General features: G+C 44.5%; 1 protein-coding gene across 2 annotated transcripts; it reads left to right on the forward strand.

Annotated features, from left to right (window-relative positions):
* The first annotated feature begins 255 nt into the window (after positions 1-255).
* bloc1s4 (biogenesis of lysosomal organelles complex-1, subunit 4, cappuccino) lies at positions 256-17,613 on the forward strand. 2 transcript variants are annotated; one of them, XM_078241649.1, is made up of 5 exons: positions 256-548; positions 10,684-10,755; positions 12,137-12,238; positions 13,429-13,563; positions 16,856-17,613. In XM_078241649.1, the coding sequence occupies exons 1-5, from the start codon at positions 315-317 to the stop codon at positions 16,955-16,957; spliced, it is 645 nt and encodes a 214-aa protein (XP_078097775.1). In that variant the 5' UTR covers positions 256-314; the 3' UTR covers positions 16,958-17,613. The 2 variants fall into 2 exon arrangements, with proteins under 2 accessions (XP_078097775.1, XP_078097784.1); XM_078241658.1 differs by lacking the exon at positions 10,684-10,755.
* The last annotated feature ends 8,305 nt before the right edge of the window (positions 17,614-25,918 follow it).

Here is a 25,918-nt window from a genome sequence, read left to right on the forward strand (position 1 = left end):
CAGGCGTGAAGCTGGGCGGCGCCAGTTCAGGGGCGGAGCCTGGACTGAAGAGGGACCAGGTTAGGGGCGGGGCTAGTCGGTGGGTCCCGGATTTGGGCGGATGGGGGCACGGTCCTGATACCAGGGGCGGGGCTAGAGCCGGGTGAAAGGGGCGGGGCTAGATAAGGGGCGGGGTTACGCTGCAGGCGGGGCCAGGCCCGGATGTGGCCCTCTCTGAGGGCGGGACCAGTGTGGGGGCGGGACCAGTGTGGGGGCGGGGCGGGGCGGTCTCAGTCCCGGATGTGGGTGGGTTGAGGTGCTGCTGACTCGGGGCGATGGAGGAAGAGCGAGCCCGGGGTGGGAGTGACGCTTTGGCCGCCTCTTCCCCAGGGAGTCCGAGCCGGCAGGAGGAGGAGGAGGACACCGAGGAGGGGGAGGAGGATGATGGGCCGGGCTGTCCGGCTGGACAAGCTGTCAGTGAGGCCGGCGCAGAGAGCGAGCGGGAGGCGCTGCTGTGGCGCACGGCGAGCTGTTACTCTGGGTACTTGACAGCTGAAGCCGGAGGGGAGGTGAGTGCCTGGGCCCCGGGCGGGGGAGGTGGAGGGCCGGGACCCCGGGGGGGGGGGGGGGGAGGTGGAGGGCCGGGGCCTCGGGGGGGGTGGGGGGGAGGTGGAGGGCCGGGGCCCCGGGGGGGGGGGGGGGGTGGAGGGCCGGGACCCCGGGGGGGGGGGGGGAGGTGGAGGGCCGGGGCCCCGGGGGGGGAGGTGGAGGGCCCCGGGGGGTGAGGGCCGGGTACCCGGGGGGGAGGTGGAGGGCTGGGGCCCCGGGGGGTGTGTCCAATATGTGATGTTGTCAGTTCAGTCCTATTTCCAGTGATTGTTCATTGTCAGGTTTGAACTGTGGGGGCCTGAGCTGTAACTTCTCCCCCAGCTCTGTTCCTGTTCGCCTTTAGCCTGGACCCACAGCTGTCAGCCTTTCTATTCTGTCTGACCTTCGGGTTGATCCAGACACTAAACAATTCACTGAACAGAAGGAGTGAAACAAATCTGCAATTTCTATTTTTTAAATAGGAGCATGCTGCCCTGTCCCATGGAATTAGCTTTTCTTGCTGTGTGGCCACCGGATGGTTGAAATGTTTGAATTTCAGCTTCAGGAAATGTGATGGGATAAGAACATAAGAACTAGGAGCAGGGGTAGGCTATCTGGCCCCTCGAGCCTGCTCCGCCATTCAATAAGATCATGGCTGATCTTTTTGTGGACTCAGCTCCACTTACCCACCCGCTCACCATAACCCTCAATTCCTTTACTGTTCAAAAATTTATCTATCCTTGCCTTTAAAACATTCAATGAGGTAGCCTCAACTGCTTCACTGGGCAGGGAATTCCATAGATTCACAACCCTTTGTGTGAAGAAGTTCCCCCTCAACTCAGTCCTAAATCTGCTTCCCCTTATTTTGAGGCTATGCCCCCTAGTTCTTGTGGAAACAACTTCCCTGCTTCTATCTTATCTATTCCCTTCATAATCTTATATGTTTCTATCAGATCTCCTCTCATTCTTCTGAATTCCAATGAGTATAGCCCCAGTCTGCTCAGTCTCTCATAAGCCAATCCTCTCAACTCCGGAATCAATCTAGTGAATCTCCTCTGCACCCCTCCAGTGCCAGTATATCCTTTCTCAAGTAAGGAGACCAAAACTGTATACAGTACTCCAGGTGTGGCCTCACCAGCACCTTATACAGCTGCAACATAACCTCGCTGTTTTTAAACTCCATCCCTCTGGCAATGAAAGACAAAATTCCATTTGCCTTCTTAATTACCTGCTGCACTTGCAAACCAACTTCTTGAGATTCCTGCACAAGGACACCCAGGTCCTTCTGCACAGCAGCATGCTGCAATTTTTTACCATTTAAATAATAGTCCATTTTGCTGTTATTCCTACCAAAATGGATGACCTCACATTTACCAACATTGTACTCAATCTGCCAGACCCTCGCCCACTCACTTAGATTATCTATATCCCTTTGCAGACTTTCAGCGTCCTCTGCACACTTTGCTCTTGCACCCATCTTAGTGTCATCTGCGAATTTTGACACACTGCACTTGCTCCACAACTCCAAATCATCTATGTAAATCGTAAACAATTGCAATCCCAACACTGATCCCTGAGGCACACCACTTGTCACTGATCGCCAGAAGAACACCCATTTACCCCCACTCTTTGCTTTATGTTAGTTAACCAATCCTCTATCCATGTTAATACATTACCCGCAACACTGTGCACGTTTATCTTATGTAACAGTCTTTGGTGCGGCACCTTGTCAAATGCCTTCTGGAAATCCAGATACACCACATCCACAGATTGTCCACTGCACATGTAATGTTCTCAAAGAATTCCACCAAATTAGTCAAACATGACCTGCCCTTCATGAACCCATGAAGTGAGATGATCAATCTCTCTATATATTTGTACTGCTTGACGCCGAAGGAGATGGGACAAAATTATTTTTGTAAAAGGCCATAAATGTGCCCTGGTGTTTTCCTCCATCAACCAATTCTTTTCTTTCACTTCTGTCCCTCCCACCCTGCTATGTGAAACTTCTCCCTTTTCACATATTTGTCTAATTTCCTTTTGAAAGAATGATCCACATTGACTCCTAGTCCAGCAACCTCAGGGTTAAAACTCTCACCCTTCAGCTCAAATCACTTGAGCTTGCCCCTCTCTATCTCTTTAATTTCCTCCAGCCATTTGGCAACCATTGGTTGGCAGCCATTGGCAACCAACCATACCTTTAATTGTTTAGGCCTTATCATCTGGAATTTCTTCCCTAAACCTTTCCCCATTTCAAGATCCTCCAAGGGCTGGCACAGTGGTTAGCACTGCTGCCTCACAGCACCAGGGACCCAGGTTCAATTCCCAGCTTGAGTCACTGTCTGAGCGGAGTCTGCACGTTCTCCCCATGTCTGCGTGGGTTTCCTTCGGGTGCTCCAGTTTCGTCCCACAGTCCAAAAGAGGTGCTGGTTAGGTGCACTGGCCATGCTAAATTCTCCCTCTGTGTACCCGAACAGGCACCTGAGTGTGGCAATGAGGGGATTTTCACAGTAACTTTATTGCAGTGTTACATGTAAGTCTACTTGTGACACTAATGTTAGTGGTCATGCAGGAGGACTGGGTCCCTGGTACTGTGAGGCAGGAGCCACTGTGCTGCCCCATTCAATAATACCATAGGATCTTCATGTCTCTGCAGATGGGACCTGGTTCCAGTGCCTTGTTCTAAAGATGGCAACTGTGACAATGTAGCACTCCCTCACTGCTGCACCGAAATCCTGCCTGGAATTTGAATCCACTTTTCTAATGTTGAGGAAGCTGCTGTGCCAGACTGGTGCATTGAAATTAAAATCTCATTACAAAAGTTTGTCAGAATGCAAATCTCATTGCATTGCATCTTTTTGGTACATTTATGATAAGGATTCACACAAATGTCAATAAATTATGTTGCCATCACCAAGACTGCCTATTTCCACCTCCATTACAATACTTTTTTTTTCATAGAACTCTACAGTGCAGAAAGAGGCCATTCGACCCATCGAGTCTTCACTGACCACAATCCCATCCAGGCACTACCCCCATATCGCTACATATTTTACCTGTTAATCCCTCTAACCTACTCATCTCCGGACACTAAGGGGCAATTTTAGCATGGCCAATCAACCTAACCTGCACATCTTTGGGCTGTGGGAGGAAACCGGAGCACCCGGAGGAAACCCACGCAGACACGAGGAGAACTTGCAAACTCCACACAGACAGTGACCCGAGCCGGGAATTGAACCCAGGTCCCTGGAGCTGCGAAGCAGCAGTGCTAACCACTGTGCTACTGTGCCGCCCGTAACTTGACTTGGCTCATCTGCTAAAGCCATCATCCATGTCTTTGTTACCACTAGACTTGACTGTTGCTGCCTGGTCTCCTGCATGCCCTTATTGTCATTTTGAGATCATTGAAAACTCTGCTACCTGTCTCCTTTCCTCCCACTCGGTCTCAATCACCCTATACCCACTGAACTACTCGTTTAAACAATGCCTCGATTTAAAAGAATCTCAACCTTGTTTTCAGATCCCTCCATGGTCTCTCCTCTTCCTATATTGGAAATCTTCTCCAGCCCCACAGCCCACAAAGATATCTGCACTCCTCTAATTCGGACCTCTTGATCATCCCGATTTTAATTGCTGCACCATTGGTGGCCAATCCGTCAGCTGCCGAGACCCTAAAACATTTGAATTCCTCCTCTAAAGCTTTGTCATTCTACCTCAACTTCCTCCTTTAAGACTCTTAAAACCTACATATTTGACCAAGCTATTCGCCACCTGCCCTAACATAGCCTTTATGTAGTTCTGTCAAGATTTGTTCTATAACTCTCCCGTGAAGCACCAAGGGATGTTTAATTGCATTAAAAGCACTAGGTAAATGTGAGCAGTTGTGTCAATGTTTACAGGGCCTCCAACACACAACATGGAAATCACTGACTATTGCATGGCAGAGGTGTCGAATATGTGACCTACAAATCTTGTCAATTCAGTCCTATTTACATTTATTTTTCACTGTCATATTGTAACCTTGTGGGCCTTAACTTTCTCCCAGTTCTGTTACTGTTCGCCTTTAGTTTGAATCCATTTTGGAACCCACCCACGAACACAGCTGTCAGTCTTTCTGTTCTGATAGTTGATCCAATCACTAAACAATTCATTGAACAGAAGGAATGAAACAACAATTAGCAATTTCTATATTTCAAATAGGAGCATGCTGCCCTCCCCCACGGAATTAGCTTTTTTAACTTTGTCCTGCTTTGTGGCCACCTAATGGTTTGAAATGTTTGGATTTCAGTTTAAGGGGTGATCAATCACACTATATATTTGTAGTGCTGGATGATGTTGAAGGAGCTGGGACAAAATTATTTTAATGAAATCATTCAGGCCATTAAATGTGCCCTGGTGTTTTCCTCCATCAGCCAATCCTTTTCTTCCATTCCCCCCATTTTGTGAATATTCTACTTTTTCGAGCAATTATCTAATTTCCTTTTGAAAGAATTTATCCACTCTGCTTCAACAATGGTTTATGGTTGGCAATTCCATCCTGTATCGCATTCCAGTGATTTGCATGTCTTGATTTGAGGAACGTATTTGGTTATAATTTCTCTTTGATTATTTACCTGCATTATCATTTAGACTCTAATTATCTAAAATCCACCTCTGAAAACTGCAGCAAAACCTAATATCTGCCAAATTATCACTTTCCATTTCAACCTTGTTTCCATCATTTAGTGGCCACACACAATTTGTTTATAGAAAGTCTTTTTATTGCCCTTTTCCATAATTTTCTATGTTCCTCCTTTGCAGTTCTCATCCCCCTTTTCCAGTTTTTTGTTCTATTTTTGTTTGTAGTGTTGACCCTAATGTTTTTGATGACCTAATTTATCTTTAGTGTGCATACCTATTGTACTCTGTGGGTCACCAGAGGCTCAGGTATGGTTGCCTCTCAGTGTCACACCATTTGGGTTCAAATTCCACACCAAGTCCAGCACAAAAGTCAAGGATAACATTGCAGTGCAGTACTGAGGGAGAACTGCGCTGTCAGAAGTGCCATCTTTTGCATGCGATGTTAAAGATAGGCCCCATCTGCCTGCTCAGGAAAAGATCTTATGATAGAATTTCAAAGGAGAGCAGAGGAGTTATCCCCAACGTCCTAAACAATATTTATCCCTCAATCAACAACACAAAACAAATTATCTCATTGTTATTATAGAACATAGAACAGTACAGCACAGAACAGGCCCTTCGGCCCACGATGTTGTGCCGAGCTTTATCTGAAACCAAGGTCAAGCTATCCCACTCCCTATCATCCTGGTGTGCTCCATGTGCCTATCCAATAACCGCTTAAATGTTCCTAAAGTGTCTGACTCCACTATCACTGCAGGCAGTCCATTCCACACCCCAACCACTCTGAGTAAAGAACCTACCCCGGACATCCTTCCTATATCTCCCACTATGAACCCTATGGTTATGCCCCCTTGTAATAGCTCCATCCACCCGAGGAAATAGTCTTTGAACGTTCACTCTATCTATCCCCATCATCATTGATGGAGACCACTCCATCTGATGAAGGAGCATTGCTCCGAAAGCTTATGGTATTTGCTACCAAATAAACCTGTTGGACTTTAACCTGGTGTTGTGAGACTTCTTACTTCAATCAGATAGCCAGTTACCTATCCAATCGGCCAACATTCCCTCTATCCCACACCTCCTCACTTTCATCATAAGCCGACCATGGGGGACCTTATCAAACGCCTTACTAAAATCCATGTATATGACATCAACTGCCCTACCTTCATCAACACACTTGGTTACCTCCTCAAAAAATTCAATCGAATTTGTGAGGCACGACTTGCCCTTCACGAATCCCATGTTGACTATCCCGGATTAATCCGCATCTTTCTAAATGGTCGTAAATCCCATCCCTAAGGACCTTTTCCATCAACTTACCAACCACCAAAGTAAGACTAACCGGCCTATAATTACCAGGGTCATTTCTATTCCCTTTCTTAAACAGAGGAACAACATTCGCCACTCTCCAGTCTTCTGGCACCATCCCCGTGGACAGTGAGGACCCAAAGATCAAAGCCAAAGGCTCTGCAATCTCATCCCTTGCCTCCCAAAGAATCCTAGGATATATTTCATCAGGCTCAGGGGACTTATCGACCTTCAGTTAATTCAAAACTGCTAGTACATCCTCCCTCCGAACACCTACTTCCTCCAGCCTATTAGCCTGTAACACCTTCTCTTCCTCAAAAACATGGCCCCTCTCCTTGGTGAACACTGATGAAAAGTATTCATTCATCACCTCTCCTATCTCTACTGACTCCATACACAAGTTCGCACTACTGTCCTTGACCGGCCCTAACCTCACCCTGGTCATTCTTTTATTCCTCACATAAGAGTAAAAAGCCTTGGGGTTTTCCTTGATCCGACCCGCCAAGGACTTCTCATGCCCCCTCCTAGCTCTCTTAAGCCCCTTTTTCAGCTCATTCCTTGCTAACTTGTAACCCTTAATCGAGCCATCTGAACCTTGTTTCCTCATCCCTACGTAAGCTTCCCTCTTCCTTTTCACAAGACATTCCACCTCTTTTGTGAACCATGGTTCCCTCACTCGGCCATTTCCTCCCTGCCTGACAGGGACATACCTATCAAGGACATACAGTATTTGTTCCTTGAAAAAGTTCCACTTTTCATTAGTGCCTTTCCCTGACAGTTTCTGTTCCCATCTTATGCCCCCTAATTCTTGCCTAATCACATCATCATTACCCCTCCCCCAATTATAAACCTTGCCCTGCCGTACGGCCCTATCCCTCTCCATTGCAATAACAAAAGACACCGAATTGTGGTTACTACCTCCCAAGTGCTCTCCCACAACCAAATCTAACATTTGGCCTGGTTCATTTCCCATTACCAAATCCAATGTGGCCCCACCTCTTGTCGGCCTATCCACATATTGTGTCAGGAACCCCTCCTGCACAACAACTGCCCCATCCGAACTATTCGACCTACAAAGGTTCCAATCAATATTTGGAAAGTTAAAGTCCCCATGACGACTACCCTGTGACCCCCACACCAATCCATAATCTGCTTAGCAATTTCTTCCTCCACATCTCTCTTACTATTTGGGGGCATATAGTAAACTCCTAACAACGTGACCGCTCCTTTCCTATTTCTAACTTCAGCCCATATTACCTCAGTGTGCAGATCCCCCTCGAAGTGCCTTTCCGCAGCTGTTAAACTATCCTTGATTAACAATGCTACTCCTCCACCTCTTTTACCAGCTTCCCTACACTTACTGAAACAACCCCCATGTTCAAGTCCAAATCGTTAATACATAAAACAAACAGCAGGGGTCCCAACATCAAACCCTATGGAACACCAAGATTAAGTTTGCAGATGACACCACAATTGGTGGCATAGTGGACAGTGAAGAAAGTTATCTAGGATTGCAACAGGATCTTGATCAATTGGGCCAGTGGACTGACGAATGGCAGATGGGGTTTAATTTAGATAAATGCGAGGTGAGGCATTTTGGTAGTTCGAACCAGGGCAGGACTTACTCAGTTAATGGTAGGGCACTGGGGAGAGTTATAGAACAAGGAGATCTAGGGTTACAGGTTCATAGCTCCTTGAAAGTGGAGTCACAGGTGGACAGAGTGGTGAAGAAGGCATTCGGCATGCTTGGTTTCATTGGTCAGAACACTGAATACAGGAGTTGGGATGTCTTGTTGAAGTTGTACAAGACATTGGTAAGGCCACATTTAGAATACTATGTACAGTTCTGGTCACCCTATTATAGAAAGGATGTTTTTAAACTAGAAAGAGTGCAGAAAAGATTTACCAGGATGCTACTGGGGCTTGATGGTTTGAGTTATAAGGAGAGTCTGGATAGACTGGGACTTTTTTCTCTGGAGCGCAGAAGGCTTAGGGGTGATCTTATAGAGGTCTATAAAATAATGAGGGGCATAGATTAGCTAGATAGTCAATATCTTTTCCCAAAGGCAGGGGAGGCTAAAACCAGAGGGCATAGGTTTAAGGTGAGAGGGGAGAGATACAAAAGTGTCCAGAGGGGCAATTTTTTTCACATAGAGGGTGGTGAGTGTCTGGAACAAGTTGCCAGAGGTAGAAATAGAGGCAGGTACAATTTTGTCTTTTAGAAAGCGTTTAGACAGTTACATGGGTAAGATGGGTATAGAGGGATTTGGGCCAAATGCGGGCAATTGGGACTAGCTTAGGGGTTAAAAAAGGGGCGCCATGGATGTGTTGGGCTGAAGGGCCTGTTTCCATGCTGTAAACCTCTATGACTCTATCTATACCCCGGAACGTCCAACAACCATTCCTGTCCTTGTTCTACCCACGTCTCCGTAATGACCACAACATCGTAGTCCCAAGTACCAATCTACGCCCCAAGTTCATCTACCTTGTTCTGGATGCTCCTTGCATTGAAGTAGACACACTTCAACCCACCTTCCTGTCTACTGGTACCCACCCTTGACCTTGATACCTTCCCCAATACCTCACTACCCTCAACACTGACTTCCGGACTACAACTCCTTTTCCCACCCCCCTGACAAATTAGTTTAAACCCCCCTGAAGAGCCGTAGCAAATTTCCCTCCCAGGATATTGGAGCCCCTCTGGTTCAGATGCACCCCGTCCTGTTTGTACAGGTCCCACCTTCCCCAGAATGTGTTCCAATTATCCACGTAGCTGAAACCCTCCCTCCTACACCATCCCTGCAACCACATGTTTAACTGCACTCTCTCCCTGTTCCTCAACTCGCTATCATGTAGCACTGGCAACGTACCAGAGATGACAACATGTTTTGTCCTGGCTCTCAGCTTCCAGCCCAGCTCCCTAAATTCCTGTTTTAAATCCCCGTCCCTTCTCTTACCTATGTCGTTGGTACCAATGTGTACCACGACTTGTGACTGTTCCCCCTCCCACTTAAGATGTGCGGGTTAGGTTGATTGGCCATGCTAAAATTGCCCTTAGTGTCCTGGGATGCGTAGGTTAGAGGGATTAGTGGGTAAAATATGTCGGGATATGGGGGTAGGGCCTGGGTGGGATTGTGGTCGGTGCAGACTCGATGGGCCGAATGGCCTCTCTCTGTGCTGTAGGATTTCTAAGATTTCTAAGAATCCGGAAAACACAGTCCGAGATGTCACGGACCCTGGCATCCGGTAGGCAACATACCATCCATGAGTCTCTTTTGCTGCCACAGAGCCTCCTATCTATCCCTCTAACGAGTCCCCAATAACTATTGCCCTCCTGCTCTCCCCCTTACCCTCCCAAGCCACAGGGACGGACTCGGTGCTGGAGATCCGCTCACTGCGGCTCACCACTGGTATGTCGTCCCTCTCAACTGCATCCAAAGCGGAATACTTGTTGCTAAGGGGAACGACCACAGGGGATCCCTGCACTGACTGCTTCCTCCCAGCCCCTCTCACTGTCACCCATTATACTTGCTATTCGTATAAATTTGCTGAGTGCAAGTTGACTGCTGCATTCCCTACATTACAACAGTGATTATGCATCAAAGTACTTTGGCTTTAAAATGTTTTGAGATACCTAGAGTACTGTGTACAGTTTTTGGTTATCTTACTAAAGGAGGGATAGACTTGCGTCGGAAGCAGTTCAGGGAAGATTCACAAGGCTGATTCCTGAGATGAGGGGTTTGCCTTTATGGAGCAGATTGTGCCTGTATCATTGGAGTTCAGCAGAGTAAGAGGTGTCCTTATTGGAACATTAAAGATTCTGAGGGTGCTTTACAGGGTAGGGTGGGGGATGTTGGGGGGCAGATAGAAGTAGAGGTGAGACCACAGTCAGATCAGCCATGATGTTGAATGGTGGAGCGGGCTGAATGGCCTATTCCTACTCATATTGGTCATGAAAAGCACAATATAAATAAAAGTTCCCCTCTTCTGGTTTCGCTCACACAGGTATACACTTTAAAGTCCCACCACAGCAGCTGGGGAAAATAAATATTAAGAGATTTGTAATGGAAAGACAGACTCCCATTTATAAAGAGTGTTTGACTTGCAGATGCAATATTGAAAATAAATTTGTACTTTCAAATGACTGTACAGCTCCACCTTGACCAGTTTGTGTTTGCATCATAGATTCAACAATTGGAACAAAGTTTAGAAGAAATGCTTACTAGAGTGGATGAATTCTGCGGGATGTTGGACATGGTAACTAGTCGTTATAGCATTTTTATTTTTGCCCTTCCTATATTCTCCTTTCATTAGGAGTGTGCCTCTTTTTTGAACGTACCAGGTCAAGGGGGTATAAGTATAAACACCTGTTACATAAAAAACATTTTTTTCAGGTTGCAGCGGGTTCTTTTGCCCATGTCCTCTGGTTCTTGTCTCTTTTGGCAAAGGAATAGTTTATCTACTCTGACATAATTTTGAACATCTCAAACAAATCTCCTTTCAAAATGTTCTTCTCAATTGAGAACAGCCCCTGCTTCTCCAACCTATCAATGTAACTGCAGTCTTCAATTCTTCAATGTCCTCCCTTCTCCAAAGCCTTCACATCTCTCCTGAAAGTGCGGTGCCCAGACCGGGGGACAATCCACGTTGAGCCCAAAAAGAGTTTTATAAACGTTCGTCATGACTTCATGATTCCCAGTGCCATTTTAGTTGCTTTCTCAAGCTGCTCTGCTACCTTCAACGATTTGTGCACACATTCCTCCAGGGTCTCTCTGTTCCCTTTAGAATTGGCTTTTATTTTATATTGTTGCTTCTTGTTCTTCCTACCGAATGTACCAACCACTTCACAATTCTCTGCATTAGATTCATCTGCCCTATGTCTGCCTGTTTCACCAGCCTTCTTCAAATCTATCGCTGTTGTCCTCACAGTTGACTGTCGTCCTCTCAGTTCACAATACTTCAAAGTTTTGATTCATCTGCAAGCCCTGCCCTGATCAAGAAAAGCAATGGTCTTAATACCTTAGGGAATACCAATATATACTTTCCTCCAGTCCAAAAGACAGCCATTCATCACAACTTTTTCCTGTCACTCAGCCAACTGCATATGCATGTTGCCACTTTCCCTTTTAATCCATGGACTTCAACTTTGCTGACAAGGCTATTATTTTCAAATGCCTTTTGGAAGTCTACGTACTCCCCATCCATCCACCTTGCCCTCATCAACCATCTCTGTTAGCTCATTAAAAAACTCAATCAAGTTAGTTAAACATGGTTTGCCTTTAACAAATCCATACTGGTGTTCCCTAATTAATCCACTTGTAGCCAAATGACTTAATTTTGTTCTGGATTATCAGATCAAAAGCTTACCTACCACTGAAGTTAAATTGACTGGTCTGTAGTTTCTGGGGACGGGACTTTCCAGCCCCCTCGTGGTGGGATCTACCTGCAGAAGATTTGGCAGCCTAACCAAAAGTCCATGGACTTCAGGCTGGACTGGACAATTCCAGTGGTGTGCAAGGCTGCAAAACCCTTGCATCTTCTTTGAATGGGGTGAAACATTTATAATTCTCCAATAAGCCTTTAGAAATGCAGGTTTTGCAGTACAATATTTGGATTAAAATGCTATTTTCTCCTTTAGATTCGGAATGACTCGTCTCAGATAATGAATGAAAATATCCCTGAAATCCATGCAAAAGCAGATGAAATGAAGCAATTGTACAAAAAAATTGATAAATTAGAGGTGGGCTATTTGTGTTTTGCTATTGTTAGACATTTACCTTGTGATAACAATGAAGAGTTATATAGAAAACTTCCATCTTGTAGTTATTTAGAAATTATAAAATCTTGCTTCTGTGATGTTCCTGTCCACTGTTTTTGATAAGTTCATATATCCCTGTTTACAGTGCAAACCATCTATGTAAACTTTTGAATGCTATCAATTCATACAATCATTCAGCCATTGAAAGAGCTATCCAATTAATTCCACACTTGCCCTTCAACCTACAACTTTTTCCTTTTCTGGTATAAAATCTAATTCCATTTGGGAAAATTGCTACTGAATCTGCTTCCTCCCAAGCAATGCATTCCAGATCATAACAGCTCAGTGTTCGCAAAATAAAATTAAAATTCTCCCCATTTCTTAAGGTTCTTCAGCCAATTTTCTTAAAATTGTCTCCTCTGGTTATAGACTCTGCTGCGAACAGAAATTGTTTCTTCCACCTTAAATCTATCAAAGTTTGTCTAATTTTGAACACCGTTAAACTTCTCTTTAACCTCATCTAATCTGGGAATAGCAGCAAAATAAATGATTCGTCCAGTATGTGAGTTATAGCACAGCTCTTTAAAAATGTGGTGGTTAGTCCAATTCAATGTATTTTGTATGAAAGGGAAGCTGCACTTGCATCGAAAGTTGATTTGCACGTGTTGTCCAATGGCTTAATCTGTTCATCCATTGATCAGGAAAGTGTCTGGTTCAGACCCTCTGCTGTTAAATAGCTTTGACATTAAACATACTCAAAATATTTCCTGAACCTAAGGTTAGGAATGAAAATCAGCTAAACCATCTACTCCTGGTAACTACTTGTCAACCCCCGATGTGCCTTTGAACATGTTAGGCGTAGGCTTGAGTGGGCCGCACTATAACTTCCATAGTGAAATAGCATTCACTCACCAGGGTCTCAGGTCTCTCCAGTTATTTGGATGTGGTAACAGGGGGATGTCTGTAGCTTTGATTTGAGGAAGAAAAACACTTGATGTTTAATACCTGTAGAGATTTGCACAATGTCACATTAAAAGAGGACTGCTGGATACAAGCAAGATTAAAACTGCCTCTCAAAAAAAAACTCAATGTGCTTTCGAGGGAAGCAGCCTACATTATAAAAATGCAATCAGTCGGATATTTAGCTAACCACGTGCTAATGTAAATTACAGGCCTTTGTCAAGATGATTGGACAGAATGTGTGTGTACTCGATGACCAAGTGACACAAGCTGAAGCCGAGCTTGGAACCTTTCCCAGTGCATTTAGAAAAATCTTGCACTCCATCGGTACTCCAGCTTTCCTTAATGTGAGTATTGTTCCTTTTTTAAATGTAAAATTCACATTTTACTTTTTCTGTTGGCCATTTTAGCAGCTACTACGTATGCTTGTGGAAACCACCTCGGGAGCCCCAATGTCCCCATGTAGCTGTCAACCTCCATGCATAATATGAAGTTCTGAGAAAACAAAACTGATCTCAATCTGACTGAGAACAAAAATGAAACGGACGACAAGTGTTGAAAGTCTTAAAAACAGAAAATGTTTATAATCAGTTTCTGTTTTTATTATAGCAACTGTGACGAGAAAAAGCAAGTTAACGTTTTATGTGTGGATCATTAGAACTCAAACAGAAGATTAACAAGTCACTTAATAGAACTGAATGAACCAAATAGGGGCGACGCAGTGGCATAGTGGTTAGCACTACTGCTTCAGCGCCAGGGACCCCGGTTCAATTCCAGCCTTGGGTAACTGTATGGGTTTCCTCCCACACTCCAAAGATGTGTGGGTTAGGTGGATTGGCCATGCAAAATTGCCCCTTAGGATCAGCGAATTAGCAGGGTAAATGTGTGGGGTTGCGGGGATAGGTCCTGGAGGGGATTGGTGTTTCTTTAGCTCTTCTCACTTCCTCCAAATAAAAGGTGTGGCTATGGGTACCTGCATGGGTCCCAGTCATGCCTGTTTCTATGGGTATGTGGAGCATTCCCTGTTCCAGTCTTACTCTGGCCCACTCCCACAATTCCTTCATCGGTACATTGCCAACTATTTTGGTGCCGCTTCATGCTCTCGTCTGGACCTAGAAAAATTTATCAATTTTGCCTCCAATTTCCACCCCTCCATCGCCTTCACATGATTCATCTCTGACACTTCTCTTCCCTGACACCTCTGTCCATTTCTGGTGAATGTCCACCAGTATCCATTACAAGCTCACCGACTCCAACAGCTACCATGACTACAGCTCTTCACATCCCACATCCTGAAAGGACTCCATCCCATTCTCTCAGTTTCTTTGCCTCCGCCGCATCTGTTCTGATGGCGCCACTTTCCATCGCAGAACTACCAATCTGTCTTCCTTCTTAAATCGTGGTTTTCCACCCACTGTGGTTGACAGGGCTCTCAACCATGCCTGACCCATCTCCCACGCCACTGCCCTCACCCCCTCCCTTCCCTCCGAGAACCCCCTTGTCCTCGTTTTTCACCCACCAGCCTCCGCATTCATAGGATCATCCCCTGGCATTTCTGCTAACTCCAGTATGATGCCACCACTCAACACATCTTCCCCTTTCAACATTCCATAGGGACTGTTCTCTCCGGGACACTCTGGTCCACCCCTCCGTCACACCCAACACCTCACCAATCGCCAATGGCACCTCCCCATCCAATTGCAGAAGGTGCAACACCAGATCAGACCTGCTGAGATTTTCCAGCATTTTCTGTTTTTGTTTCAGATCCCAGCATCTGGAGAGAGAGAATAGAGTCAACATTTGGAGTCAGATGATCTTTCATCAGAGCTGAAGACAGAAAATAGGACATGATTTATACTATGGAGGTGGTGGCGGGGGGCTGTAATTGGACAAAGGGAATGTAAATGGTGATACTAAAGGCTGAGAAAAGTGTTAAGTGCATCCATTAAGAGATTGGTCTAGCAGCATCTATGGAGAGAGAAATTCATCAGAGGAAGGGTCACCTAGACTCGAGACGTTGGCTCTATTGTCTCTCCACAGATGCAGTCAGACCTGCTGAGATTTTCCAGCATTTTCTGTTTTTGTTTCAGATTCCAGCATCCACAGTAATTTGCCTTGGTCTTAGATAGATGGATGAGGTCAGATAGGCTTTCTTCTTCATGTTGGTTCTCTTACTGTCTGCTTCAAGCTCAGTCTAGCAGCTTTGTCCTTCAGGGATTCATCAGTGCAGTGGTGGTGCTAGTGAGTCACTCAGTGCTGCACATTGAAGCCCCCCCCCCCACCTAGATTGTATTCTGTGTCCTTGCTACCTTTAGTGCTTCTCCCAACATAGGAGATTCAACACGCAGGAGTACTGATTTATCGGTGAAGGGAGGGTAGCAGGAGGTTTCCTTGCACACATTTGACCTGATGCCAGGAGTCAATGTTGAGAACTCCCAGTGCCACTCCCTCCTGACTGTATGTGAAGCCACCTCTGGTGTTGGTGGGACATGAAATACCCAGGAGTGATGATCGAGGAGTCTCAAATGTTCTGTCTGTATGACTGTGAGGTTTGAGTAGTGTATATATCAGCTGTCCCAAATAAGTGATCATGAGGAGGACTGGGCTAGGTGTGTCCTTGTCCAAATTTAACACCCAGGTCTGGTCTGTCCAATTTTATTCCCATCATTTAAAAAAATTAATTCAAGGTATGTGAGCTTTGCTGGCAACGCCTGCATCTATTGCCCACCCCTAATTGCTCTTGAGAAGGTGGTGGTGAACTGCTTTCTTGAATTCCTGCAATCCATGTGGTGTAGGTACCCCACAGTGCTGTGAGGGAAGGAGTTCCAGGATGTTGACCCAGTGACAGTGAATGGTGGTTATATTTCCAAGTCAGGATGGTGAGTGGCTTGAATGGGAACTTCTGGGTGGTGGTATTCCCATGTATCTGCTGCCCTTTCCTTCTAGATGGTAGTGGTCATGGGTTTGGAAGGTGCTGTCTAAGGAGCTTTGATGAGTTTCTGTGGGTGGTGCACACTGCTGCCATTGTGCATCGGTGGTGGAGGAAGTGAATGTTTGTCAATGGGGTGCGAATCAAACAGGCTGCTTTGTCCTGGATGATGTCAAACTTCTTGAGTGTTGTTGGAGCTGCACTCAGACAGGTGGAAAGTATCCCATCAAACTCCTGACCTGTATCTTGTGGATGGCAGGCAGGCTTTGGAGAGTCAGGAGGAGAGATACTTGCTGCAGGATTCCTAGCCTCTGACCTGCCCTTGTAGCCACTGTTTATATGGTGAGTCCAGTTCAGTTTCTGGTCAATGGTAACACCCAGGATGTTAGCGGTTTGATGTAATTGGGTGTCTTGATGGAGGACAATTATGCATCAACTACATTGCTGTGGGTTTGGAGTCACATATAGGCCAAGCTGGGTAAAGACAGAAGATTTATTTCCCTCCAGGACATTTAGGAACCAGTTCAGTTTTTGACACCAAATAACTTTATAGTCACTATTACTGATACTAGTTTAATTTTAAACTAAACTCATAAAGCCATGATGGGATTTGAACTCTGAGTAGATAATATTTTGTTTGCTTTTGGGAGGACCAAATACGTAATTTGGCAGGAGTTCTGATCCTAATTGAACTGCTTTTCTCATTGTAGAAATCATCACTTCCAAAGAGACAACAGCAAAAGTTTGAGCCTCCAGCTCTCTTCAGGACAGAGGATTATTTCACAGCGCAGAGCTCTCAGCCACAAGAATGATGAGATTGAAAAAATTGCTGCACTGGAAGAGGGAATTAATTCCCTAAACCTACATAGCTACATCAGTAACTTCCAATGAATAATGAAGCCTTTATCAAAACCTCATGAAACAGGCTGACATTCAAATCCTTGAGGAAAAGGCCAACAAGCACACTTGTCTTCCTTTTGAATCTCCAAGAAAATACTTTGGTTATGAAAATGCTGCTTAAATATGTGTACAAGATGAATACTGCCGCCAGATCAGATTAGACCAGTATTAACGTTTACAGATTTATGGTTGCCAAAGATGCGCTTTTGTGCTGATTTGATAACCAGGTTCTGTTTGAGACTGACTTTGGACTTTGTTGATAGTGACATATGGTATCACTGAGTTTTTTGCACTCTTTTTGAATACTTCCTTTGCCTTAAAACATAGAGCTTCCATTTTTTAAAAATTCTGCAGACTTTACAAAATGGGCAGAAAAATTACTGATTAACTGTTAAACAAAATATCTGATTGCTTTATTTTATATGAATAACTGCTTTAGAAACTGGATTTTACAAAAGGTTCTTTGCATTGGAAAATATTAAATAATTGTTCAGTATTTTAACAGTGCATGCTGTGTATTTGTTTTAATTGTTAAAATGGTGCCGAATACACGAAGAATTGAAAGCAATCCAGATGATATTTCACTGGCAATATTGAGGTGCATTTATGTCATGAATTTGCATTGATGCAAAGCCAATTTGACGAAAATGGGTTTTGTAAATGAGGTGTTGATATTGCTCAAACAGACCCTGAAGTGGGGTGAGCCTTCCTATCCTTCCAGAGCCTTATCATTTGGATAATGACTCTGGATTTAGGTTACCCTTGCACTAACTATTGCATCAGGGTAAAAATGAAATTGATTTATCCACACATGATAGCTGTAGTGTGAAAGTATTCCAAGGAGAAGGGCTTCATTCTTGTAAATCTTTCCTGCACCCTCTCTGAGACATTCAGGGTAAACTGAACACTCCATTGCACTTCCCCTCTGCTTCCTACCCTATTCCTGTCCAACAGTTGTGGTTTTTGCCAGTGTCTGGAACACGCTTGTGTTTTAAAATATTATGCTACGTTTGCAGCTGTCTGGAGTTTGCAGCTGTCTGCAGCTATCTCGCTGCTGCTTCCTGCCAGATTTACAAAACAGTTCACAACTTTGGAACTATTTGACACTTGAACAAAACTCCCAGTATGAAAAGGACTCAAGTCGGTGAATTAAAGCAGATTGTTTCCTACTTCATTGGTGATGGTGGGAGTGAATGTTTGTCGATGGGGTGCCAATCAAGCAGGCTACTTTGTCCTGGATGCTGTTGAGCTTTTTTAAAAATTCTGAATGCTCCAATTTTCTTCTGAGGGCGATGACAATCGGGCCACGTATATCAAGAAAAACCTTTTTTATAGAAGTGGTTAGGATTTGAAATGCACTGCCTGAAAGAGTGGTGGAAATAAATTTGATAGTCGCCACTAAAAAGAACTAGATAAATACTTGAAGCAGAAAAGATTGCAGGTAAATGGGGAAATAACTCATAGTCCCAAAGGACAAATTGGATTGCTTCTCCAAAAATCTGACAAACTCAATGGGTTGAATGGCCTCCTTCCTTGTTGTTCTCTGATCCAACGGTCATGATGTAAAAATGTATATTGTTTGGGTAACAGCTATGACTCTGATTTCTCTTGCCTTTGAGCCAGAAGGTTGTGGGTTCAAACTACAGAAGCTTGAGCACACTTCAATGCAATACTGAGGGTGTGCTGCAGTGCTGGAGTTACTGATTTTTAGTCCTACAGGTTTCCCAGGACATTGAAGTAATCATAGAATCACTATAGTGCAGAAGGAGGTCATTTGGCCCGTCGAGCCTGTACCGGCAACAATCTCACCCAGGCCATAACCCCGTAACTCCATGTATTAACCCTGCAAATCCCCTGACACCAAGGGGCAATTTACCATGGCCAATCAACATAACCTACAAATCTTAGGACAGCATTCAGACCGTGTGAATTCTTCTTGTTCTTTATTTTCTGACCAGTTATCTGGGATAAGCTTTTATATAGTAATTTTGGCCCATTCAACAATATTGTCTGATTGCAATCCTTGTTTTCAAATACTCCATCCATAGTAAATTAAAATTACTGCACAACAGTTGTTGGGTTTTACTCAAACGATGACTCCTATCAGGTCACAAGTTCAATCCGATCTATGTAGTGCAAGAATCCTCAACTTCAGCAGTGTGATGGCTAATCTCCACAATGATGGCTTGATTCAAATGCTGAAGTGGTTGAAATCTTGTGCTCAATTTCTCTTTCTTCCTTGGGGTCAAAGTATTTTTGCAAAGTCTGCTCCATGGAATTTCCAAACTCTGAGCCGTGCTGCTGTCTCAGTTAGCTCAGTTAATCTTGAAATAATTGTTTTTACAGACTTTCTGCAGTCTGCATCCAATATTCCTGGAGCACAAACATTGGCCAAAGTCACATAACTTTCAGATCTGCCACCTGAGGCCCACAAAAAGGGACTCAGTCACACCAAGTGATTACGGAGTCATTCTACATAACTGTGCCTCATACAACTTTTCCAGATTCTTAATTTTACTGATCTGTAAAATTAGGATCCAACTAGCATTCCTAGCGTTTTGCAGTGTTTCAAATGCATTTGAATAATATTTCTCCAAATTTATCTGCTTGGGGTCCAATTTTTAATGACTTCATTAATGTTTTTTGATGTTTAAAAAAATAGTACCTATGAAAACTCTGATATTTTATATTAAAGATATTTCTTATTTTTGATCTGTATTAGTTCCATGTCTGAAGTACAGTTTACTGAGGGATGGGATATCCCTCAAAATAAACTTGACTATTTCTCAATTCTGTGATTTTTAAAAAAATACTTTTTAGACTTTAAACACTTGCTCTGGAATTCTCTAACACTTATATTTTTGCAAAGTCTGTAGTGCCATTAATGTAGTAAAACATTCCATGGCATTCAAAGGAGTATTACCAAACAAAATTTAAAATCATAGAAACCCTACAGTGCAGAAAAAGGCAATTTGGCCCATCAAGCCTGCACCAACAACAATCCCACCAGATTCTATCCCTGTAACAACACATAGTTACCCTGTTAATCCCCCTGACACTAAATGGCAATTTAGTATAGCCAATCAACCTAACCTGCACATCTTTGAACATCCAGTCAAATGAGGTATCAATCAGCTTGTGTTGTTCTATCGACAGCAAATGAATGCTGCTGGCCATTCATTACATTGGCATTTGCCCATAGACTTTGGGCTGGATTTTGTCAGCTCAGCAGTGCCCCTGATGGCAGGTTGGAAAGCTGGAGGAAACCCTGCCCCTGTTATTTGGGGACCCGGGGCTGGATTCTGTATCAATCACACAGCTAAAGAGCTGCCAGCAAGGCTCCCATTCCTTCAAGGAAAAGGTGTCCACCTCCATGAACTGCCAGCTAATCCCAGCAGTGCCACCAGGAGCAGGTGTGTGGGGAAAGGGGGCAGTGTTTCCATGGGGCAGCCATTGTTGCTGGGAGTCTATCCATGAGCCAGAGTTCACCAGGTGGTCCTGCCACCAGTGGTGAGTGAACCCCCCACCCTACCAGTGGAGGGTTCACTCACCACTGGTAAAATGGCAGCAATGTTGGAAAGAAACTGCTAATTGGCTACTTAAGTGGTCTTTGTGAGGTTGTGCTGTCATTCACTTTTCCCACCACTGGCAATATGCCAGGGCAGCAGGTTGCCAACTGGCCTCCAATTCCACTCTTGCAGGCCCCTTAAAATTCAGTCCTTAAAGTGGATTTTTGCATTGAATGTTGTAGTCATTAGAAATCCTGAACAGGACAGTGCCTTCCAAAGTTAATCTAGGGACAGTGTGAGCTGGGCAAGCAGCAGTGAGCTGAAGCAGAGATGAGTAATGTTGTATAAGTGGGCAGTCCTGGTGATAGTCTGAAGCAAAACATAGGGTCAAATAGAACACCAAGGTTAAAAATCATTTGGTTCAATCTCAGACAGTGGCCACAGAGAGGAATGGAGTCATTGGTCAGGGAACAGGCTTTGAAGTGAGATGGAAGACCAGGCTTCAGTCCAGCCGATCTTAGTTGGAGGGATTTGTGCATATGCAGTACTCAATGTCAGAAAAGCAGATCATTAACGTGGAAGAGCCGAAAAAGGATGGCAAGCTGGGTACCAACAAATATAAATGAACCTCTCAGCAGGCAAAGCAGCATGACATTAGACTCTGGTCACATTCCTTCGAGTGGGAAAGCACTGGTCCAAATGTTTGAAGTGACTAAGGAGAGAGGCAGCAGAGGTGAAGACCCTGTTATTTATTTAGGGCTGAAGTGGGCAGGGCAGCCAGCAGCAGAGGCAAGGTGCGAGGCACCACCAGGGCAGGGCGAAAAAAGTCATCATAGAAACCCTACAGTGCAGAAGGAGGCCATTCGGCCCATCGAGTCGGCACCAACTACAATCCCACCCAGGCCCTACCCCCACATATTTACCCGCTAATCCCTCTAACCTACGCATCTCAGGACTCTAAGGGGCAATTTTTAACCTGGCCAATCAACCTAACCTACACATCTTTGGACTGTGGGAGGAAACCGGAGCACCCGGAGGAAACCCACGCAGACACAAGGAGAATGTGCAAACTCCACACAGACAGTGACCCGAGCCAGGAATCGAACCCAGGACCCTGGAGCTGTGAAGCAGCAGTGCTAACCACTGTGCTACCGTGCCACCCACAATCATAGAAACCCTACGGTGCAGAAACAGGCCATTCGGCCCATCAAGTCTGCACCGACCACAATCCCACTCCCATATCCCTACACATTTACCCACTAATCCCTCTAACCTACGCATCTCAGGACACTAAGGGGCAATTTTAGCATGGCCAATCAACCTAACCCGCACATCTTTGGACTGTGGGAGGAAACCGGAGCACCAGGAGGAAACCCACGCAGACACGAGGAGAATGTGCAAACTCCACACAGACAGTGACCCAAGCCGGGAATCGAACCCAGGTTCCCGGAGCTGTGAAGCAGCAATGCTAACCACTGTGCTACCGTGCCGCCCTCATGCGTGATGAGCAAATCGGTTGGGACTCGGGGTAGCCATTGAGCAGTGAGAGGAGAAGGGGGCAACTCTCCTCCCCAGGGCTGAAGAGGGCAAGAGTCTGCTCTTCCAGAAAACCCATTAAAATTAGCAACAGTTAAAATGAAGCGACACTATCAATCTGGTGATCGATGGTTTACATATAATCTTTCCAAATGTGGAAATCATTCTGAAAATGTTTTTAACAATATCTGTCACAAATGCTTTCGGTGAATGTTCTTTCTCTGTATTGAAAAGAGTTAAAATTATCTGTGAAATACAATGAGTCAGGAACATTTGACAAGTTCAGCAATATTGCAATTTAAAGTGCATCTTTACAAGATTTTCCCTCAATGATGTAATGAATGGTTTTGTGAAGCAAAAATGTAGAAGAAAAGCTACCTAAATTGCCATGTCAACAAGGGATGAAATAAAAAGATTTTTAAAAATCTGTCCATCTGTGGGTGAGGGTGGGTGGGGTTAGGAGGGGCTTGACATCATTTGGTTGTTGGAGGGGGAGAAACAGAAATGAAGGTGAATGTAGGACCCCACAAAATGTAAATCCACCTCTGGGTGGGAGATTGCTTATTGTGGAGGCCTCACTCCTCCAGCAGACAGAAGAGTTCTTACAGACTATGCTATTAATGTGCCATGTGTGACATCATGTCCATAATAACTGGCACAATTTAGTGCCATGCAACCCTTATCTATTGAATCTATCTCCTTGTGCATTCGTTCAGCCCTAAATCAGGGATGCACGGCCACTGTACAACTCCTCTGCCTGCCTCCCAGATTCAATTTGTACCTCCTCATTGAGTTCTCTTACCATCTTGGTGCATGGTACTCCAGTCATTTCTCCATTAGGGCAAGGGCCAAAATTCCGTGAGAATCACAGTGAATACTTTAAAATGACAGCAGTCACCTCTAACAAGTGCAGAGAAACATTGCAAAACTGAACAGCATCACCTCCTTCTGAAGCACAACTGGATAGCTTATCATTTACATCCTTCAAAGGTGCAGGATACTGTTACGGACAAGGAGGTGAGGGGGGGCGTTATTTAAACAGCATTAATTTCTCTTGTTACCACCTATCCATAGATAGAAAGGTGCTTCGATTTATAAGCAGTGACATATTTCTCCAATCCTTGTTTTTTTTTGCATAATCCAATACTAATAACCCCACAGTGATCTCGAGATACAATGAGCTTAAAGGGTTACTTTATTTGCACACAGTCAAAATGCAAAAGGAGGGTTGCAATGTCACTTCCACACTCTTTTGGTAAAGAGCTGCATGCAGAAAATAAATGTTGTTTCACGTGGGTCCCAGAGTCCAGAATAAAACTCCAGTGTGGTATTCCTTCACGGATGTCAGTGGGTTGAAAACCAATACTGGATAATTCATTTTTCCAGTGGTGTTGACTCCACACAATGAGATTGGCATTTAGAGATGAATCAGTCTTTTAGGTGATGGTACTGAGTTTCCAGCAGGCGTAGATGGGGTGTAGATGGGACCAGAAGTTAAATCTTGGCAGAGCTCCTTTTACTTGAGGCTGCCAGTTAGATGATATACAGCAGACAGTTTGCAGTTCAGCAAGGCCATATTACTGGTTCCACAAGCCCATGTCACATGACTCCTACCATCTTTGACAAAGGAAGCGTATCCATCGTTTGGATTCCAAATATTGTTAAACGTCTTAGCCATTAGGAATTGAAAAGAAGGTTGTGGGGCCTTTGTCTTCGCAGACGAGCCATCTCCTGGTGGCTGACCGGAGTCACTAAATGCAGATGGGCCTTTATATGGCTCTCTTTAAAGTTTGTCTGTGCAGCCCACAGGGCCAGGTGGCCCATCAGAGATAACAAGGTATCAGTTTTCCTAAAGCTGCTAAGTGGCTTATTAGTTTGATGTCATAAGCAGATATAAGTTAAGCCATTTTATGGACCTTGTTCAGTTTTAAATTTACAAAATAGCAGTGAGGATATCTCTATATTTTTTATAAAAATATACAGTCTGAGAGAGGTCCTTAGTCTCACAACTGGAAGAAAGATTTGTCTAAAAAGGCAAGTTCTAGATCGATCCTCTTCTCCCCGCAGGTGATCAGTTGGAGACATTCAAAAAAATAATTGAATGTGATACAGAATCAGTTTCTACTCCTGAAGTGTGAGAGCTGTGCTTGCCAAAAATGATGGACAGCTGCTATCAACAACTGAAGAAGTAAGAGAATAATGAAAGCATGCAAAATATAGCACAGATCTTGACAAACGAGAAAGATATCAAGAATAAATCAGGGTACCAAGACAGATTGTAAAAGTTACACCTTGAAACTTTCAGCTGATCAAAGCTCTCTTTGGGTCTGGTTAAGTAAAGGACAACTCGTGTCTGATTGACTGCCTCTTTAAATAATAGAAGATAGTCGGCAGGGGAATGCCAATGGATGTTATCAGTATAGATTTCCAGAAGGTATTTCATAAAGTCTCTTATAAGAGACTGTTAGCTAAAGATAAAGCTCATTGAATCCCTACAGTGCAGAAGGAGGCCATTTGGCCCATCGAGTCTGCACAGACAACAATCCCACCCAGGCCCTACCCCCGTAGCCTCACATATTTATCCTGCAAAACTCCCTGTCAATAAGTGGCAATTTAGTATGACCACTCAACCTAACCCACACATCTTTGGAGTGTGGGAGGAAACTGGAGCACCCTGGAGCAAACCCACGTAGACATGGGGAGAATGTGCAAACTCCACACAGACAGTAATCCAAGCTGGGAATCGAACTCGGATCCTTGGTGCTGTGAGGCAGCAGTGCTAACCACTGTGCCACCGTGTCACCCATTTGATAACAATTGATCAATCTGATTAGGAAATAGGCAGCATGGCAGGAGACAGAGTAAGGATAATGGGCATGTAGTCTAACTGAGAGAATGTGATGAGTGATGTCCGTTGACATCACTCATATCTGGGCTTCAGATATTTACCATATTAACAACTTAGATGATGGGATAGAACACCATGCATTGTAAGCAGAACAGATAGAAGTTTAACATTATATTGCCCCTGAATTTCCACAGGGTGGCAGACTCGGATTGTCTCTCCCTTCTGAGTTTCTTACCTGGAATTTCAGTCACTCATTTCTCACCTGCCCTTCTGACTCAGGCCAGGCGAGAACCGTATAGTGAAGCATGCTCCTGAGGCCTTCAGTCGAGGACTGCAGAGTTGAAGACAAGGAAGTCATCCCACCTTACAGTACTACCATAAAACAGGTAAGTTTGAAAGGTCCAGCGACTACCTGAAGCAGGTGAGAAGGCAGGTCTGTAAGGTAAATGGTAGGATTGGGAGGTGGATGAAGGGGGTCGATTGGATGGGGTCAGCTGTTTTAGAGGGTGGTTGAGTGGTCTATGGGAGGTGTCAGTGGTTGGGGGCAAAGGTCTAACTTTCTCTGAATAATTATTACTGTGAGGATTCGGAACCACCTGAAATTTATCATTTAAAATCATACTTTCCGAATGTTCTGACTGCAGGACAATTTCCCAATGGAAGTTTGAACTTCTCGGGCAATTGCCAGACAATCCTTACCTGGGGACTTCAGTGGGTGGGGATTCCCCAGCACATCTTTGGGGATGTACCCCCAGTTATGACACCCAAAAGTTACAGATCATTGATAGATTAAATGGCAAAACTGTGGCAAATGGATTTTGATGCAAGCGAATGTGGAGTTATCCTCTTTGGACCCAAAACGGACAAATAATAGAGATCCAAAGAGACTTGGGGATCCAGATACATAGATCATAAAATGTCTTGAACAGATACAAAAAATAGTCATTAAGGCCAATTAGATGCTGGCCTTAATATCCCAA

The sequence above is a fragment of the Mustelus asterias genome, chromosome 2 (assembly GCF_964213995.1).
Source record: "Mustelus asterias chromosome 2, sMusAst1.hap1.1, whole genome shotgun sequence".
NCBI lineage: Eukaryota > Metazoa > Chordata > Chondrichthyes > Carcharhiniformes > Triakidae > Mustelus > Mustelus asterias.

Bases quoted from the DNA above. Each gene is read 5' to 3' on its own strand.
- bloc1s4 (XM_078241649.1), top strand. From the start codon at position 315: ATGGAGGAAGAGCGAGCCCGGGGTGGGAGTGACGCTTTGGCCGCCTCT. The intron at 10,756-12,136 runs GTAACTAGTCGT...TTTCTCCTTTAG, and splicing joins TCTGCGGGATGTTGGACATG to ATTCGGAATGACTCGTCTCA. The intron at 12,239-13,428 runs GTGGGCTATTTG...TGTAAATTACAG, and splicing joins AAAAAATTGATAAATTAGAG to GCCTTTGTCAAGATGATTGG.